Raw genomic sequence first — 19,673 nt, 5'->3', positions numbered from 1 at the left:
CCCATGTTGTACCTTATTTGTTCCGGCAGCCCAGTTCCTGGAAAAGTCCACTCTGGTAGTCTTCTGACTTCAGGCACACGAAGGGACAAATTCCTCCATTAATAAGATGGAGATTTCACACGTCAAGACCGAGTCAGTAGTGGACTTTTTAGATTCTCCAAATGTTCCAAACCCAATATATAAATCTTTGATAGTTTGAAGGGTGAGTGAAGCTATGGATTCATAAAATCATTGGGATCTTTCTGTCTATGGGTATGGTCAGAAGCCTTCCACCGCCACAAAGCATTGCCATATTAAGCAAATGTCATTCCTAGACCACCAGAATTCCGACACATGAATGCACGAAAAGAGGCTTACACTTTCCTCCAAAAGAAAAGCAGAAAACTTTGATTCCCCTATTTAGCCTTTCCAAATGCTTACTGCTGAAGAAAATATAAAATTTCTGACTCGTCCGTTATCAAGGGGTGACGAAGTAAACAATCCTTTAAATAATTTATTTCAAATGACACTTGGTGGTCGGTATTTCCATATCTCTATAAACTGCCTTCCCTTCCCTGCATAGCCCTTTGCAAAATAATACTTTTTATTCACAAGACAAATAGCATCCATGGCGGATAGAAATGGATCAAATGTTCATTCGCCAGGAAAACTTCCTCGACCAGCTCGTCCAAGCACTCACATCCCAGGATGGGCACGAAATCGAGCAGCGCGGAAGCTTGGTTCAGGAAGTCTTGTCTCCTGCGAACAGTAATTAGAAGAGAAATCCAAGGCAGCGAAAGACCAGGTGTTCCTCTTATACTCTCCACCGTGGTTAAGTTCGTTCGAGAAGACTTTACTCTGGATTGGCGGGTCAAACCATTCTTACTCTTTAAACTACTCTCCAGCTCAGTAACAGAGTTAACTCCGGAACAAGAAGAAACCATTGAGCGAGTTAGTTACGAGAGTAGAAGAGAAGAGTGAGAGTTGATAGAGGCAATGGCGACGATTCAAGAGAGCTTGGTAACGCCTCCGGGTTGAATCTGACCAGGCGTTTTGAGGGACTGATTGACGGCGAGGCGTTAGAGCTTGAGTCGGCGATGGAAACTCTAAAGGCTGCGATGCTAAGGACACTAGAGGGAGTTGGTAAACTCCGAGGCTCGACAGTGAAGAAGGTGATTGAGATACTGGGTCCAGTGCAGACAATGAAGTTTCTAGCTGCTTCTGCTGAGTTTCAGCTTAGAGTAAGGAAATGGGGTTTACAAAAAGACCAACACAGAGCAACAGGATTGGGATTAGCCTAGACTCCTGGAACTGCGAGTTAATTTCTAATTAATAACTAATATATGGTATTTTGTGCTATTCTGGAAATAGAATCTTCTCCGCCGTCAATTTCTTGTTTGTATCTGCGATGATGAATATTAAAGCCCCTTTCTTTTTTCTATGTGGCAGTGATTGAATAGGAGTGGATCAAGACTACTCTCCTCAAAGAATGCTGCCAAAATCATCTGGGTGCAACTTTGTTTGTCATTTGACATTGTTGTGACAATGATTTCTGTTCGTTTTGGGCTATGATTTTAAGATCAACTTTGTTTTCATTTCCCCTTCCTTTTTGAGTCATACAATCATCCCAAACTCACGAGGATCACAGCTGGGAACTGAAGCAAATTGTTTCTTGCAAGAACCTCGCTGCTGGTGTCGTCGTTGGACTCGACATTCTAACAGGGCCTACGGGATCTGTTCTCGCCTCTGTAGCCCTCTACAGGTGGCTGGGCTTTCCTCAGAGCAAAATCATGCCAGCCCAAAGATTTAACGCTCGTAATGAGCCCGCTTTTGAAGAATGAATGTGAATACATTTGTCAAAATGGGCCTTATTCATTGGTTGGGTCCATTTTGTATTGTAAGTGAGGTGGGTTGATTAGAAAATTTAGATTCATATTAAAATCGGATTTAAATTGGTCAGCTTATTTTATTAGTGGGCTGTTCTTAGTTGGGGCTGGCCTACCTTGTAGTCCAAAAAAATAATAATAAATTAATAATTTTAGTTAATTTAATAATTTTATATATTTAATTAATAAAATATTAATTTAGTTATTAATGTATTGCTTATTCTATATATTTCAATGTCTTTAATTTTTATTATCAAACTAATATTTTATTAAAATTGAAACTTGCATCTCTTTTTCTTTGTAAAATAATATTTAGATGATAAATTGATAATTATTCAGAATTCATAACATCATTACTGTCTAAATAAGATTTAAATGATTTGCTTGAAAATAAGAATTGTGGAAATATAAATAAGTCTTGAAGTTTCTTATTTTAATTGATTATATACGTTATTCAGACATTCAGACATCATTACTGTCTAAATAAGATTTAAATGATTTGCTTGAAAATAAGAATTGTGGAAGATATAAATGAGTCTTGAAGTTTTTATTTATTTAATTATATACGTATAGTTATAGGATGGTAGTTAGTGTTAAATATTAAAATTTTATTTATATTTGATGTAATTTATTTGTTTATTTATATTTTATGTAAGTTCTTTGTTTGTAACATATTTTTATTAATCAATTTATAGATTAAATCATAAAATAATTTTATTGAAAAAAAAATTATTAAATAAAATTATAAAAATATTTTTTTTTCGAAAAGAAATGAGTTGGCCCAATCCGATTCATGGGCTGACAAGAGCTAAGTTGAGTTTTGATGATCCATGTAAAAATAGTTGATTAAGCTCAACAAATATTTTTTCAACTTATAAAAGTTTGACCGGATTAGACTGAGCCAATTGATATTGACACCTCTAAAAATGAGGTTGTCCTCACCTCATTGACGTGAGAATTGAGATTAATGTTCACCACAAGCAAAACACTATTCTCTGCCAATATTTTTGTCCTTCTTATTCATTTGACTTTGATATTTTATTAATAAATTATTTGATTTACTCATAAATGAGTTGACATATTTCATCTTCGAATTTATTTAATAATTATAGATTATATTAAAAAGTAAAAATAATTGAGACAAAAGTGTCGAAACAAATAAAAAGTAATATGAAGTTTAAAAAAATATAAAATAATTATGCATACACATTACTATATATATGTATATTGATTTAGAAGTACATTATCATATCAATCGTTGACATGTTACTGAATTTCTTGGCGTGCTTGTTTTTCCTTCATAGGGAGCTCACTATCCACAATGTATGATCCTTGTTTCGCATATTCGTGTCCACACTTCATTCAATTAGTTGTATCATTAGGCATTATGCCACTACTCTTTTACTTACTAATTTTCTTTCTTATAATTTCTGGTGACACCAAATGCCTTGTCTCTTTCACTTACTAATATCGAAACTCTTTTATTTCATCAATGAATTACACATTCTTTCCATTTCTTAATTTTAAGATACCGTCCTCAGCATTCCTGGGAGCTTTCCACAGCAATCTATATATGAAATAAATGTCAAGATTTTATTACATTTAAATATTCTTTTTAATTTGAAAAAAAAAATATGGGTTTTTAAATTGCAATCTGCACAAAATTAATTAATCCAAAATTCTCTTCACTAAAAGAGAACACTGGGGACGTGCTTGCTTACGATATGGACAAGATATGTATAAATAATTTAAAGCCATGCCAAACCATATGTGGGTGACAATGATATTTTTTTTTTCCATAATGTAATTGAAGAAATTTGATCAAATAAACTTTACGGAATGCACTAGAGAGCTTGCCAGGATATAATGTTATTTTAATATAAAATAAAAAAAAATATTATTGCCATTTGCCTAATTCACGTTGAACGTTGAAACAGCCTCTCTATAAAACAAAAATAAAAAGAAAATCATTCCATAGAATATGTGGAAAGGCATGGTTTTTTGTTTCATCTCCTAGACTTAAATGACCGCCACACCTCCACGAACCCCACTCCTTCTCCGGATAATATTAACAACCATGTAAGCCTTCAATGGCTCTTTATTTTTGGTTACTTAGGTATTATTATTATTTTTGTTATTATTCAAGTCATTTTCGAAAGGAATTGTATATTTCTGCGACTAAGACAATAGTTGGAACATTGACTGTTGACTAAGTTATAATTGCACTAATAATGTGACTGTAATAGTCAAATTAAGAGGGAGACTATATAAATAAACATTAACAAGAGTAACTTTATCACCTTTTTTCTTGGTCAAATTAATCTAAAGTAATCTAAGAGAAAATGTTCCATCCAAAAGATTAGATAAATTGGATTCTAATAGATGGATTGATTAATGTGAAATCCAGTATGATGTTTTTCAATAGAAGGGTTAAGAGATAACTAATTAATGTGGAATTAAGATTCAGAGATAAATAATTAAGTGGAGATGACAATGGTTACATGATAATTGGATTTCTTACATTATTTAATCTAATTAAGTAAGATTAGGAAATCTACTATTTAAACTTTATTATAAATAATTATTTTTAATATTAAAATTTAGTTATATGTATAATTTTTTGTTTATAAATTTCTTATAATTAATGTAATACATATAAAATTCATTAATTGTTTTAAATATGATTTTAAATTTTAATATATATTTTATGAATAAATTTTAATTTGTTTATTTAATTTTTTTAATAATATACATAAAAATTGATTTTAAACTTATTTCAATAAAATTTTTAAGGGATTGGACATTTAATAATTAATATTTAGAATATTTAGAATATTCAAATATAAGTTCAAGAAGTCGTTTTCAAATTTAATGAAGTATTTATAAAGTTGAATTATTTTATTAATTAAAATTAAGATATTTCAAAATAACGAAAATCCTATCTATACTGACGATTTTATAATTAATGTGTAAATAATCTTCAGGACAAATTAAATGAGTCTGGTCTGGGTTCCGGCATATTGGCAGTGAATTATGAGACATGTATCAAATTTCAACGTTCAAACTCATGAGGAGTACTAGTACAGTTTACTCTCCACTTAGACATTGACGTTTCTTGACTTGATTTTCTCTGAAACGACCCTGGTGCAGATCATCTTTGGGATATCGAAGTATTGCAGTATTTAGCTAAATACTCTATTATTTTGGCTTTATAATAATGTATGTTTGGGAACATTTAGTTTATTAATTAATATATATTTTTATTTAAAAACGGAATTTAAATTCTCTTTTTTAAATTTAAAAAATAAAATTATTTGAAGTTGCTCTAATTAACATGTCAATGACAGAGGAAAAAAAAAACTGAAAAAAAGAGGATATTGAAATGATTCACCAGCATTCTGAAATGGAAAAAACAGCCCAACATCGAATGGACTGTTGAAATTAGACGCTAAAGAGGCCACAGCAACAGATAATAAAAGTTATTTTCTAGACCACTAGAAAGATTAAAGCTCCCTTTAATATCTGCAAAAAGGAAGAAAAAGCTAAGGCCAAAGTGAAAGTTGAGAAAAAGTTCAGGGATGAATGGGGCGGTCAAACTTCTTTAATGAAGTGGGTTAGTGAGTAGGAAATTTGATAAACAAAGATCGAACAAGAGTTGATGGGTTATGACACAACATGCACTCGATATTATTGTTTACAGTTTTAAGATAACATGGTGCCAAAAAGAAATGGACCCATGACTGCAGACCACAGTCCATGGCCAGATCAGGCACACTCTTGTTTGTTTTTTTTTTTTTCTTTCCTTTTGTAGCTGATAGAAGGGGAGTGATGGAAATTGGAAGCCGATTTTTTTCTGATCTGATGCACTGGGGGACAGCTGAATGTGTGGACTAGGTGTGTAAAGGATTGGCAAAAGTTGGACCATGCCACCCTTTTTGAGTTGGGATCATCGGTGTTCTTTTTTCTCTTTTTAAAAAGGACAAAAGATTAAATAAATGCTGGATATTCAGAATGATCGTCTTGGAATTTTGTGCTTCCCCTTTCTTCCGTTTTCTTGTTTGTATTATTAAGCAAGGGAATCCAAATAGAGACCTGTTGTTCTTCTTGGCTTTGCTGGCATTTTTGGCTCGATCAAGAGAAGAATCTGATGATCATTAACATTCTTTCAGGTGCAATCGATTGAGATTTTAATGTTCATTTCTCACATGGAAACTTTCCTGCATCAGAAATTGAGAAACTTTAAAGAATATAACCAGACTGCCAATAGGATCACACAGATTCACAGATTCTTTAGTGGCAAGCTAAAATCTATGACAACTACATCATCCAAACATATGCATAGAGATGGATGCTATGCAGTCTGTTTTGAGCTACTCTACTTATCTGCCGCTAGTTTCTGCTTCAAAATTGGGATATGTCTTCCCCTACTACATCCTCTTTGAAACATATTCAAGCTAAGTAAGAGGTTTAGCTGTGTAGCTGATTGTATTTCTTTACCCATTCGTATGCTCACATGAGAGTCTCCTCTATTATTTAAAGGTCCATGTTCCCAAGTCATAGAGCCATTGACATCTTGGGTTCCCTACAAAGAGCCCGACCATTGACCCAATCGTCCGATCCCTTCCCTGTTCAAAATGTTTGTTTCTTGCTAGTTTTTATTCTGCGATAGTGCTGTCTCATCTTTTGTCATGGCAACTGGCAAATCGAAATAGACAGAAAAGCACAGTTCAAGTGTAAAATGGCACTCAAGTCAGGAAAATGGTTCCCTCCTGCGCAAGGAAATCATCTCAACAAGTCCCATCTCCGGTTTCTTCAAGAACACAAGAACCGTATAGAACCGGCAACATTGATAACTTACAGAAATTTCATTTTCACTTCCATTTTTCACTTACAATTTTATTTACTTTCCATTCATTGTTGTGTAAGTATCAACACTTAGACAGTAAAGAAAGAAAATATAATTGAACTCACTACTCGACATTATTGACACATTTAAAGCAACCGACAATCATATTCAAATGAAACACTGCAAGGTAAGACAAAAGCTAAGCTGCATAAAATAATCAAAAGGTACTACATTATTAGGATAAAACAGTTTAAACCTCGTCGTGCCAATTGATTAAAACAAAAATCAAGTAGCCCAGGGACATAGTTTGGCTAAAAGGCCTGCACCCAGTATTGCCAGTGATAAAATTTTGACTAGCAAAGAAGATAAAGCAGCACAGGACAAAAGAAAACAAACCTCGCTAGGACGACTAAAGACTGAAGATGATTCAATTATTTTCAATAATCTGTCAGTTTCTTATTTGTATGATACCACATCATGATCAAAGGCAATTACCAAAGAAAAATGGAACTTGGATTTCTTCTCTTCTTTTAGTACTGGTTTGACATATATGTACTCATGTCACGTTCATGATCCCCATGGAACCGTTTGTCATGTTCGATATACTTTCTTTCTTGCTTGCCTCCTTTATCAAATCGTATCGATAAATAATGTTGGAGCTGAAAGCATTTTTATGACAAGCCATCATCACTCGTCAGTACAATTCAATTTTAGTGCTTCATGGGCGGCATATGGCCGATGATGAACGTTTCTCACATAGAGGCAAGGCCAATTATTTTTTGTTTGGGGGCTGAGATTAAATAATTGAGTGTTAACGTTTGACAAAAGGAAAATAATTTGTAAGGTGTGTAGAGTGGATAAGTATGATTAGATTTGATTTAATCTCGTTTAATTTTTTTTAAAAAAAACTAATTTTGAATTGAATTTGAAATAATTATTTTAAACGCGTAAAAGATTCAAACTTAATTAATTCAAAAGAAATTAAATTCATATTGATCTGATCTTAAATTTAAATTCAATTGCTATTTATTTATAGAGTAAAATGTAGTAAAAATAACATAAATTTGAAAAATTCACTCAATCTATCTAAAAATTAATTTGATCATTTGAATTGATGACTTTAATTTAAAAGTTAACTATCGCGTTGAACTCCAAACTGATTTGGATTGAAATTAATAAACTTAAAAAAAGATTTCAATTGTCATCTTTAATACGATAATATTATTTTGTGTCTTAAATATGAAAACAAACATAAATGAAAAGTGATTGAAACCATGTGAAAGAGAAAAAATGAGTGAAAAACTTTCTATATAGAGATTGATTAAGTTGACGTTGTGAGAATACCCACCAGAATCAATTTGAATCAAAGTGGGGTAGCAAACTATCAACACCTACTTGTGGAAAACATTTGCATGGATATCTGATGTCGTATAAAGGAATAAAAGTTACTGGAAATTAAAGAAACCTCTCCATCAGAAATTAAACCTGCTGCCCCCTTAATATTTAGCAAAAAACAAAAACAAAAGCAGTAAAGAAATTGATTTTGGATTTGATGTTACTCTCGTGATTCTTGAGGTTACAGAACTAAAAAGTGACAGCTACATGCATTTTATCAGCAATCTTATTGCCAACTGGTCCTGAATGAGATCACTAAGATAGCTAGATATTCATCTATGATATCACTCATGTCGTTTTTAATTTTATCTTATTTATTTATTTGCTTGAAATTCAACCATATATATATATTCATGAAAGATTTTAATTATTAATTTGCTGCACAAGCTTATTTTCTTTTTGTCTTATTTTAAGGGGCTCATGATTCCCTTAGCTGTTACCTTAAATTTTATGTACTTTGTCTTTTGGGGGACACCAACCATGATTCGACCAACTGCCATAACAATCGAGAGAAATTAAGGAGGTTAATTAATTATAAGCTCTTTGCACAGCAATGACTCTCTAAAACTATAGTAATTGTTTATGATAATGACAATATATATATTTTTTGAGATTAAACAAATTTTTTAAGGACCTACCAAAAGTCTCATTCCAACCCTATTTTATAATGTTTAATTGCATGGTTTAATTTGGTGCTTCTCTTAATAACTGAGTATTGCAAAGGAGAAATGAAAGTAGCTAGGAAAAGAAATTCCAATATTAATTACTTTAATTCCTCATTAGGTGGTAAAGTGATAAGGCAATATCCCAACTTAATTTGGTATAACAACCAATTGAGGAACAATTTCACAACAAAACAGAGGTAATATTTTTCTTAACGAGCTACGGAACACAAATGTTCATATTACTTTTGTCCTTTTGCTCTTTTCTCCTCCAATAAACTAATTTCATAGCTTTTTACCAATGACTTATTTTTTAATTAAGGTAAAAAAGAAGAAACTATATTTTATAAAAGCGAAATGAACTTTTGTAGTCCAATATAAAACCTACACAAAGATCTTTCGTTGCCTTTATTAATGCATAATTTTCATCATACACACTTTCTCTTTTTCTTTGCTTGTGTCATCTTCTGTTTTTTTTGTACTTTGCATCAGCCTTCTTTTTTACAAAATGATAATAGTCTTACGGTAAATTATCTATAACTAATTACAACTTAAATCTATATTTTTATGAGACAAAATACAATAAATTATTCCAACATTTGACTTAACAATAAATATATTTTTAATTTTATAATATATAAAAAAATTTAAATTATTAAAAAAATTATATTTATGAAAATTGACAAATCATTATAAATGATTACCGGTAATATGTCAAAATAATATTATCACCGGACATCTTTCCGTTACGTGTCAAGTCAAGTCAATGTACAAAAACATATAATAAAGTAATTTTAACCGCAACCCAATTTTCCTTGAACTGGTCCCAGTAAGGGTTGACTGTCCCTCTCCCCTGCCCCGTGATTAATGATGAAGGACGGATGTCTTCCATGGGGGGCACCTGACGATTGTTTGGTAAAACAAATTTGGACTTTTGCGGTGAAGTTCTGTCCTCAAATTCACACGGTTGGTTTTGGGATTACAACACTGTATAATAGTAGTATTTCTTATTAAACATGTTTAAGACGCTGCATTCGAATACTTAATTAATTAATTAATATATAATTTTTTATTTAAAAAATATGATTTAAATCTTTCTACTCTTAATTATAAAAAATGTTTAGGATGCATAAGAAATTGTAATTAGGTACTTTAAAGCTGTTAGAGATTTTTTAAATGCTATGACCGGCCTCTAGAAGGATAGTCCATCGATCACCTAGAGAGATTCATTGTATCAAATCTTCCTAGAAACAGCGACCTCTGTTTTGATTGACAATAGAGAAGTAGCCAGGGATTGATAAGGATGTAACGCCCAAGCGCGTGAAAGAAGCGTTGCAAATACCACCCCTAGGAAACTTTATCCACGTGGTTTTTCTGGACCACCGGGGTACCCCAATTATTATTCTTTTCTCTTTTTTTGAGAAATATAAAGTCAACCTCGGCGGCTTTGACGAAATTCCGTGCGACTTCCACTCGCACCAGGCTCCACCACGTTATAATTACAAATAAATACTACGAGCCAACCAGTGAGTCTCCTTGGTTTTACTAAGTGCAATCCCACCGGTGCTTGAATATTATTTGGGGATTTCCTTCTTGTTTCCTTTCCGCAAATTGGAAAGATCACAGACAGACTTAATCAAAGACTCGACGTCCACCAAAAAGTGAAAACTTTACCCTTTTGCATTTGGCATCCTCTCTCTTTCATCTAACAAAGACAAACATAGACGCTTGCCCGATTATTTTGTGCACTTAAATTTTAAGAATTTTTCAGGAAAATAAAAAAAAATAAAAATCTTCTTTTATTAATACCCTCGAACAGAATACGAGAAGAGATGTTCAAAAGATTAATTTTTTGATATTGTTAGCTCATTTATGTAAGTTTCTCCCTTGCTTCTTTGCCGTTCCTTCTCCTCTACTTGTTAAAAGGTAAAAATTTTTCACCTCGTCCTTTCTAGTCTTTGCTTTGTCTTTTGCAGTACACAGCTTCAGAGATAAGACCAGAACCTGAAACCTTGAATGCAAATATATAAAAGCTGGGCCCCAGGTAGAAAAAAAAACGAACCGGCGGTGCGTCATTTCTCCACGTTTGGATAAAATGAGAAAGGAAGTCTCTGCATTCTTAACAGCGAACATAAATAAATAAATTCTCTGCTCCAAACAAAAGTCCCCCACCCCACAGTCCCCGTAATAACTTCCTCCAAATATAATGAGATTCTCCTTCTGGGCTACCAGGGATTGCCTTCCTTATTCTTCACAGTGTTTGCATAGTAAGGCAAATCAATGTGAACGCCCCGTCCGCGCGCTACCTTTCTTAAAATGCCACTACCTTGAGTCCACTCTTGTTCTTCTTCTCTTCTCTGTCTCTTGATTAAAAGGGTACCCTTCAAGAAAAGTCATCCCTTTCTTGATCTGTTTTCAAACCTCCGGAATGTCAACCGCCTTTCTTTACCGGCAAATCTTTCTGTCTTCATGTCTCTTGTTCTGTTTTTGCTTACCCTTTGGTGTGAAATCTGATGAACTCCAACTATTGCTGAACCTGAAATCTGCTCTTAATAGATCAAGCACCCCTAATGTTCTTGATTCATGGGAGGCTGCCAATCCCTTTTGCAGCTTCAATGGGATCACTTGCAACGCAGAGGGGTCGGTTAAGGAAATTGAGCTTTCAAGTCAAAAGCTGACGGGTGTTCTTCCTTTGGATTCGATATGCCAGCTTCAATCCTTGGATAAGCTTTCCTTGGGGTACAATTTATTATATGGTGCAATCACGAAAGACTTGAGTACTTGTGTAAAGCTTCAATATCTGGATCTTGGAAACAATCTTTTTACGGGTTCTTTTCCTGATATATCTGCTCTCAGCGAATTGCAGTACCTTTATTTGAATGGCAGCGGATTTTCTGATACTTTTCCATGGAAATCGCTTGAAAACATGACCAATCTTGTTGTTCTGAGCCTTGGGGACAATCCTTTCGACCGAACTCCGTTTCCTGATGAGATTCTGAAGTTGAAGAAGCTGAATTGGCTTTATTTGGCGAATTGCAGCATTGAAGGGAGGATTCCACCGGCTATTGGAGATCTTACTGAGCTTATAGAGTTGGAGCTCCAATACAATTATTTATCTGGGGAAATTCCGGTCGAGATTGGAAAGCTTCACAAACTCTGGCAGCTTGAGCTTTATAGCAATGAATTGATAGGAAAACTTCCTGTTGGATTCAGAAATCTGACAAATCTAGAATATTTTGATGCCTCTGCCAACCATCTTGAAGGAGATATCTCAGAAGTGAGGTATTTGACCAACCTGATAAGTCTGCAACTCTTTGAAAACAATTTTACAGGTGAAGTACCACCGGAGTTGGGTGAATTCAAAAAACTGGTGAATCTGTCTCTCTACACCAACATGCTGACTGGTCCTCTGCCTCAAAAGATAGGTTCTTGGGCTGAATTCGACTACATCGATGTATCAGAGAATTTCTTGACTGGTCCAATTCCTCCAGACATGTGCAAGAAAGGAACCATGAAAGCAGTTCTTATGCTTCAGAACAATTTCACCGGTGGAATTCCGGCGACTTATGCAAGTTGTACCACTTTAAAGCGGTTTAGAGTCAGTTACAACTCGCTATCAGGGATGGTCCCGGCTGGAATATGGGGATTACCAAAAGTGGATATAATTGACATTTCTTTCAATCAATTTGAAGGTGCAATTACATCAGATATCAAGAACGCAAAAGCGATAGGAACACTGTCAGCGGAACACAATCTGTTATCAGGTGAGTTGCCAGAAGAGATTTCAGAAGCTACATCTTTGGTCAGAATTGAACTAAATAACAATCAGATTTCAGGGAAACTCCCTCATGGAATTGGGGAACTGAAAATCTTGAGCAGCCTCGAATTGCAGAACAACAGGTTATCTGGTTCTATACCGGAGTCATTAGGTTCTTGTGCTTCCATCAGCAACATAAACATGGCTTCTAATTCACTTTCTGGCAAAATTCCATCATCTTTAGGATCTTTGCCGACATTGAACTCAATGAATTTGTCTCGAAATGAACTTTCCGGTGAAATTCCAGAGAGCTTGTCGTCTCTCAAGCTGAGCGTTTTTGATCTATCCTATAATCGGTTAACTGGTCCTATACCAGAGTCTCTCTCCATTGAAGGACATAATGGTAGCTTGACCGGAAACCCTGGCCTTTGCAGTCCAACTATCACGTCTTTCAAGCGATGTCCACCGGATTCCGGTATGTCTAAAGATGTCCGTACGCTTATAGTCTGTTTGGCTCTAGGTGCAACGATCTTGCTTGCCTTGCTTGGATGCTTCTTATATTTAAGGAGGACAGAGAAAGACCACGACCGTTCTTTGAAGGAAGAATCTTGGGATTTTAAGTCTTTCCACGTGTTAACCTTCACCGAAGATGAGATTCTTGATTCCATCAAGCAAGAGAATCTGATCGGAAAAGGAGGGTCTGGGAATGTCTATAAAGTAATGCTTTCCAATGGTGCAGAACTTGCTGTGAAACACATATGGAACACAGATTCTAATGGCCGCAGGAAGAGCCAGAGTACTGCCCCGATCCTCAGCAAACGTGCTGGTAAGGCAAAGGAATTTGACGCGGAGGTGCAGACATTAAGCTCAATAAGGCATGTCAATGTGGTGAAGCTTTACTGCAGCATTACTAGTGAAGACTCAAGCTTGTTGGTGTACGAATACATGCCTAATGGGAGCTTATGGGATCGGTTGCATACGAGTAGGAAAATGGAGCTTGATTGGGATACTAGGTATGAGATTGCGGTTGGGGCGGCAAAGGGACTAGAGTACCTACATCATGGATGCGAGAGGCCAGTTATCCACCGGGATGTCAAATCTAGTAACATATTGCTGGATGAGTTTTTGAAGCCGAGGATTGCCGACTTTGGGCTTGCTAAGATTGTTCAGGCCAATGGTGGTAAGGACTCCAGCCATGTCATTGCAGGCACCCATGGCTACATAGCTCTGGTAAGTTAACTTCTTACTGTTAATTACTCTTCCAAGTTCCCTTGTTTTTATCAGAATAATAAGCAAAATTTCTTGGAATCTGTCTTAAACATCCAAATGAAGCATTGATCAGAAGATTGCTTTTATAGATTCTGTTTGTTAATAAAGTGTAATGTTAATTCTGCAGAATATGGCTACACCTGCAAAGTCAACGAGAAGAGTGATGTGTATAGCTTCGGAGTGGTGTTAATGGAGCTAGTGAGTGGAAAGAGACCTATCGAGCCAGAGTATGGAGATAACAAGGACATAGTGGGTTGGGTGTGCAGCAAACTAAAGAACAAAGAGAGTGTCTTTAGTACAGTGGACCCAAGAATTCCGGATGCCTTGAAAGAAGAAGCTGTAAAGGTGTTGAGAATTGCCATTTTGTGCACGACCACGTTGCCGGCCCTTAGACCCACCATGAGAAACGTGGTTCAAATGCTGGAAGAGGCTGAACCCTGCAAATTGGTCGGCGTTGTCATTAGTAAAGACGGTGATCACAAGAAACAGGAAGCCATGGATTATGCTGAGAAGTTCAACCAACAGTTATAAATCTTGTAACATTGTAGCAGTTTTGTGACATACTAGGCATCAGATCAGCTGTGATCAGTTGTAAAGTATTAGCTAGAGCCCTTAGGCTGTATGCTTTGTAATCTGTATAATCTTTGAGTCTAGCACCAATAATTTTCCATGATGGAGGCTAATCTCCAGGGAAACTTTGTAGTTGCTTACCTCGTTTAGGAATTGAAAGTATGAGGCATGAAATGCCATTTCTTAAGCTAAGTCTTTCCACAAATTAACGAGGGTAATGTGCCAATAAAATATTCTGTAATCTTGTCAAATCATTGGTCTGAACTCAAAGATCAATTTATCCACTCTTTCCTCTTTACTAAGTATGCCATCTAAACAACACAAATTCACAAGATGTTGCGTCTACTCCAATATCTGAGAAATTTGTTTTAAATTATACAGAAAGCGATATCGTATAGCTGACCAATCAAGCAATAGCAAAGTTAATTATGCTTGAAGCCTAAGTTTGAAATACCAAAAGGCTCAAATATGCTTGTTTGTTTCTCGCTTCCTCTCTCTCTCTCTCTCTCTCTCTCTCTCTCTCAAGTTTAGATTCTGACAAAAAACCAACAAAATTGTGTGTTTAATCAAATAGCAAAAGGAAGGACCGCAATTCAACCCAATTATTATAAATAGAATAGATGCATGTACCTTATACTTATTGGCTCGTTTATCATTTTAATTAACCTTTAAAAATTTATAAAAAGAGATAAAAATATTAGATAACTAGATAAAGTATTGTTCAAACTTATACGTTTAGGTTTTGGATAAAGTATCAGGTATTGATGGAAAACACCAAAGGACCAAAACCATCATAAAACCTTATAATAATAATAATAATTATAAATGATTCTTATGAAAACCAGGATTGATTGGACATCCTACGAAACAACTTCTCATTACAATCTCCATCAGCTAACACACAGGTTTCAGCTTGCAATTTTGAAACCCTTTTCTCTCAAGCAATCCGGCAAAAGGGAGGAAAAAGTAAAAGTAGCTAGGCCCGGGTCGGGTCAGGTTAAAGAGCACAAGGGGGTCCAGAATTTAGCCCATTGAGAGAGGATTTTCAATTTTCAGTTGGTGGATCCTGGGCCTATGATCAGGCCCACAATCAAAGCTAGCAATTGAGTGACTGATGATGATGATGATGATGGGCTTGTATAACTGTCCAAAGAAAACGATTATGGGCCTAGATGATAGAAAGCACATAGATTTTGAAGCTGTGCATGGCAAGAAGGAGAAAAGGAATAATGTCACATTTGGAATCTATACTATAGGAAAAATGTTTGTGATATTTGTAACAAAAAGACGTTTAAAGTTGTATGTCAAATGTTATTCTTTTTATTAATATACCCCAATGTCTAACACCAAATCTAGTGACCTATCAATGGCCTAACTCAAAATGCGTTATATGTTGTAAATAAATGTCACATCACTTTTTAGATAGATAATTAAGATCTATTTATTATAATTTTTTTAAAAAAAAAAACAGATTTATTTTAGAATTTTTTTTCCTTTTCCCTTTTGTCTTTCTTTCCTGCTCCCTCCTGTCCTTGCTTTTCTCCCTCTGGATCTCCCTTCATGTTAGGCCCAATATGGTCATTACCGATTGGACCTGACCAAACGAGGTTTGGATCCAATGTCAATATGGTCAGAAACGAACTAATAACAACTGCAAGCAGTCAAATATGTATTGAATTCGGCTTATTTCAAGCCAATTTTTGCCAGTTTGGAGGTTGGTTTTTCGACCATATCGACGTTGGGTTCGACCTTAGGTGACCAAATGCAGTTGGATAATGGTTAGATCCGGCGTGACATGAGGGATATTGGGAGACAAGAGGAAGGAGAGAAAAGGGAAGAAGGAAAAAAAAATGAATTTAATAAATAATCACCTTTTTGTTTTCAAAAAATTAAAATTTTAATTAATAAGGGTAATGCCACATGTTTGTATGTATTATCTTAGTCATTGACTTGGAAACTAATGTAGTATTTATTTGATTACGTGTTTTAATTGGTTTATTAACATGTTTTAATTTTAAAAAAAGGATGTCGATAATTAATTTTCCTTAACCTAATTAAATGATAAAGCATATTGGAAATGAAAATTCAGATATTACATTGAATATTTTCTCAAGAATGTACTACATTAAACATATTTCAAGCATGATATTATCACAAAACAAAATAAAAGAGTTTTGGATAAAAGAAGTACTATTTATTCCCATTTATATCATTTCTTACCCAAAAAAAAAAAAAAAACAAAATGAAGGCAAAGGTTTTTATTTTTTCGGAAGCAGGATATTCTTTCTAATAGTGCTAATTGATCTTATCTTCAATCCCACTAACATGCTAAAAACAGCTTAGCAATGCCATAATGCTAAAGATGTTCATCAAAATGTGCTTAGCTTTTGTTGAGATTGTATTATATGCTTCAACTTCTTGATTCTTACATACTTTTGGAAAAAGGAATGCTTCAAAACACACTCTCTCTAAAGTTATTCTCTTCTCTTAATTTTTAATCATTTACATCTTGCAATTACACAAGGAAATCAAGTAACTATAGCTAGCTCTCGACAATCCCATGAAGAAAAAAAAAATAGTTTTTCCCTTTTTTTTTTCTTTTTTGAAACACAAGAGTTGGATTGAAAGAAAAATGAAGAAAAAAAAAACAAGTGATAATAATGAATATATGCCCTTAAACGAGTTGGAATATGGTTCTGCCTTATGATGTTTGGCTTTGCTTTTTATATAAATATTTGTGAAGAATCACCCCTTCTTTGTGATAAGGGTGCACAAACCCAATATATTACAAAAAGGAAAATAGTAATGGAATGATTGAAGTGGCCAAACCAATTAATGTTACTGTTAATTAATAAATTATTATTTATTTCCACTAATTTGGTTATGCATTTTACTATTAGAATTGGTTATAATGATCAATTTTTTTTGAATAAAAACATTATCACACTTTAAAATTTACTTATTTATTATATAATATATGTACGTATGTACGTACATATAAATAAAAAATTTTTCAAACACTTATACAAATTAATAAACACGAAAATGATTATATATTGACTCGTGGTGCAAAGCAAAACCCTAATTATGCTGTGAAACCAAATGATAATGTCTTATTCTCCTTCTTTACGAAAAAGGGAGATCATTATAGAAATAGAGCGAGGAATAAGATTGAGATATTGTGCTGGGACGCGGCCTGCCGTAGCCTAAATTCATCCTAATGTTTTGGCCCTTAATCACAGACTTGGTTGGTTTAGCGTGAACAAAATGCTTGTCCATTTCAGCACAAAAGCCAGAGATTTTTTTAAGCTTTAATTTGCAATCTACCCATTACTATCGTTAGCCCCTCCAATTGTGATGAACGAAAAGAAAAGAAAAGAAAAGAGAAAAAGGCGGCAACTTATAAGGAATTGCCATGTCCGAGTTGCAGCAAATTCGCAGCTGCCAAATCAACACCAAATACTTTTCGAGGAGTGGGCATCTTTGCTTTGCTCTTCATCATTGAGCACATCTCTAGTCTATCCAACACAAAGATTCCCAATACCATTCAACGACACATATGGACTTCATGAAACTCATCCCATTATAGCTTGTTGTCAGCTCCTGGCTCTGAAATGGGAGGAAAAAAGAACCCTTCATCAAGAACAAAATTCCTGAAGCTTATCCAAAATCTTTAAGCCCTGCTGAATATTTCCCACTTACATGATTGATAAGCTCGTCAAGCATCCAACTTAAATTCCAAATATTTGCAATCTTTTATCATCCTGTAAGGGGTTGAGTGATCATCAAGGTGACTTGACATCACATACTTGCAAACAACAGAAGTTCATCTAATTAAACTATTGATATCTAAGCCCAACCCAAGTTTTTGGTGAGAAAGATTATCATTCATAGATGTTTTATTAGCCATTAGTTTCATTCAAGGAGGGGATATTTCTGTTGTTTCTGTCGAATAAGCTTTGTTTGGTTATTTGTGAACTAAGGGAAGGAAAAACAAAAGGCAATAAAAGGTTAGAAAAGGACGAAAAGATCTTACATCGTTCTCATACCATTCTCCGGCATTTCCCTTTTAGTTTGAATCCTTCCATTGGCATTTTCAGTGAAATGAAAATGCAAATGGAAGCTTACTTAAAATTCCATGGTACTTTGAACTTAATCTGATCCAGACAAGTTTCAGTAATGGTGGTCCCCTGGGGAAATGCACCCAAAAAATACATTACTGTACCCTTTCTACCCTAATTAACCCTATTAAATATCTCTTAAACAATTATTTTCCAGCTTGGCCCCGCTTGTATAATGCAAATTCCCCAACAAGATTATATAATAGAATATATTATTCCCAACTTATCCACCTTTATTCCGGAAAAGAATTTTCTAATCCTCTGTGGCCATATACCCAGGGGAATGAAAATAGAATAAGGAAATAGTCGAACATCAAAAATTTTTGATACGGGTAGTGGAACTGGAAGGATTAAGTCCAAACTTCGATGCCAACATTCTATTGGCTCAACAAGGTCAACCCAGAAATTCATTTGATAACAAATCATTGCTGGTGTTGTTCTTTCATGTACAAATCAGAGGATAATCTGGTTAGTGAAAAATAAGGACTCAACCATGGTGCAGCTGATGTTTGAATGCAATTCAGATTCCAAGTATACTTGCTTGATAGCGTTGTTTCAGAAGAGAATGAGGATGCTTTGGCAAAGTGGTTTCTATGTCAACTTGTGTCATAGTCAGGTCAGAAGCCAAAAAGATACAGTGTTGAGAAGAAAAAACAGTGGCATCATTAACAGTCAAGGATTTGTCTGTGTGACGAATAAGTAAAGTCTTCCGTCAGAGCTCAGACAATATTTTGTAGCTGAATGCAGTTGACGATCCTTACATTAACAAATAACCTTATACGATAGAGAACAACCCAGTTTTACAATGAGGCGAAACTGTGAAAAGATTTAACGAATGACCCTTCACAAGTGACTGAGAAAAGTTGAGAAGGTATTACTGTACAAGGTTGCGATTGTCCAAGTTTGTTTTTGGGTGGTTGATTCTCGCACGTGGGAGCAAATTCCTGTTGTATCATGAGACGAAACTATGACATTAGCATTATCTTTCGCAAGCAAACAGCTAACAGCATATATGGGAAGCCAAAAAATGATTCATGTCTTATATATATATATATATTTAAAGGCAGTGTCTTGTGTAATATTGCACTACGTACAGCATTACGAATCATAATATCTGTCATGTAATGCCAGAAATGCAATTTGCTTTGATTAGAAAAATACATATCAAAAACATTGTACACATGGTCA

The 19,673-nt window shown here is 34.6% G+C and overlaps 1 protein-coding gene and 1 pseudogene across 1 annotated transcript; both read left to right on the top strand.

Annotated features, from left to right (window-relative positions):
- The first annotated feature begins 450 nt into the window (after positions 1 to 450).
- On the top strand, positions 451 to 1,280 carry LOC110416516 (protein RESPONSE TO ABA AND SALT 1-like; annotated as a pseudogene).
- Positions 1,281 to 10,737: 9,457 nt separating this feature from the next.
- LOC110416787 (Leucine-rich receptor-like protein kinase family protein) lies at positions 10,738 to 14,615 on the top strand. Its single transcript, XM_021428874.2, has 2 exons — positions 10,738 to 13,753; positions 13,919 to 14,615. The coding sequence occupies exons 1-2, from the start codon at positions 11,197 to 11,199 to the stop codon at positions 14,323 to 14,325; spliced, it is 2,964 nt and encodes a 987-aa protein (XP_021284549.1). The 5' UTR covers positions 10,738 to 11,196; the 3' UTR covers positions 14,326 to 14,615.
- The last annotated feature ends 5,058 nt before the right edge of the window (positions 14,616 to 19,673 follow it).

This window comes from Theobroma umbraticum, unplaced genomic scaffold (assembly GCF_002168275.2).
Source record: "Theobroma umbraticum cultivar Fairchild unplaced genomic scaffold, ASM216827v3 scaffold_51.0, whole genome shotgun sequence".
Lineage (NCBI taxonomy): Eukaryota > Viridiplantae > Streptophyta > Magnoliopsida > Malvales > Malvaceae > Theobroma > Theobroma umbraticum.
This window is presented reverse-complemented; position numbering and strand designations above follow the sequence as displayed.

Coding starts and splice junctions, on each gene's coding strand:
- LOC110416787 (XM_021428874.2), top strand. CDS start 11,197: ATGTCAACCGCCTTTCTTTACCGGCAAATCTTTCTGTCTTCATGTCTC. Junction 13,754..13,918: donor CACCCATGGCTACATAGCTC/TGGTAAGTTAAC, acceptor ATGTTAATTCTG/CAGAATATGGCTACACCTGC.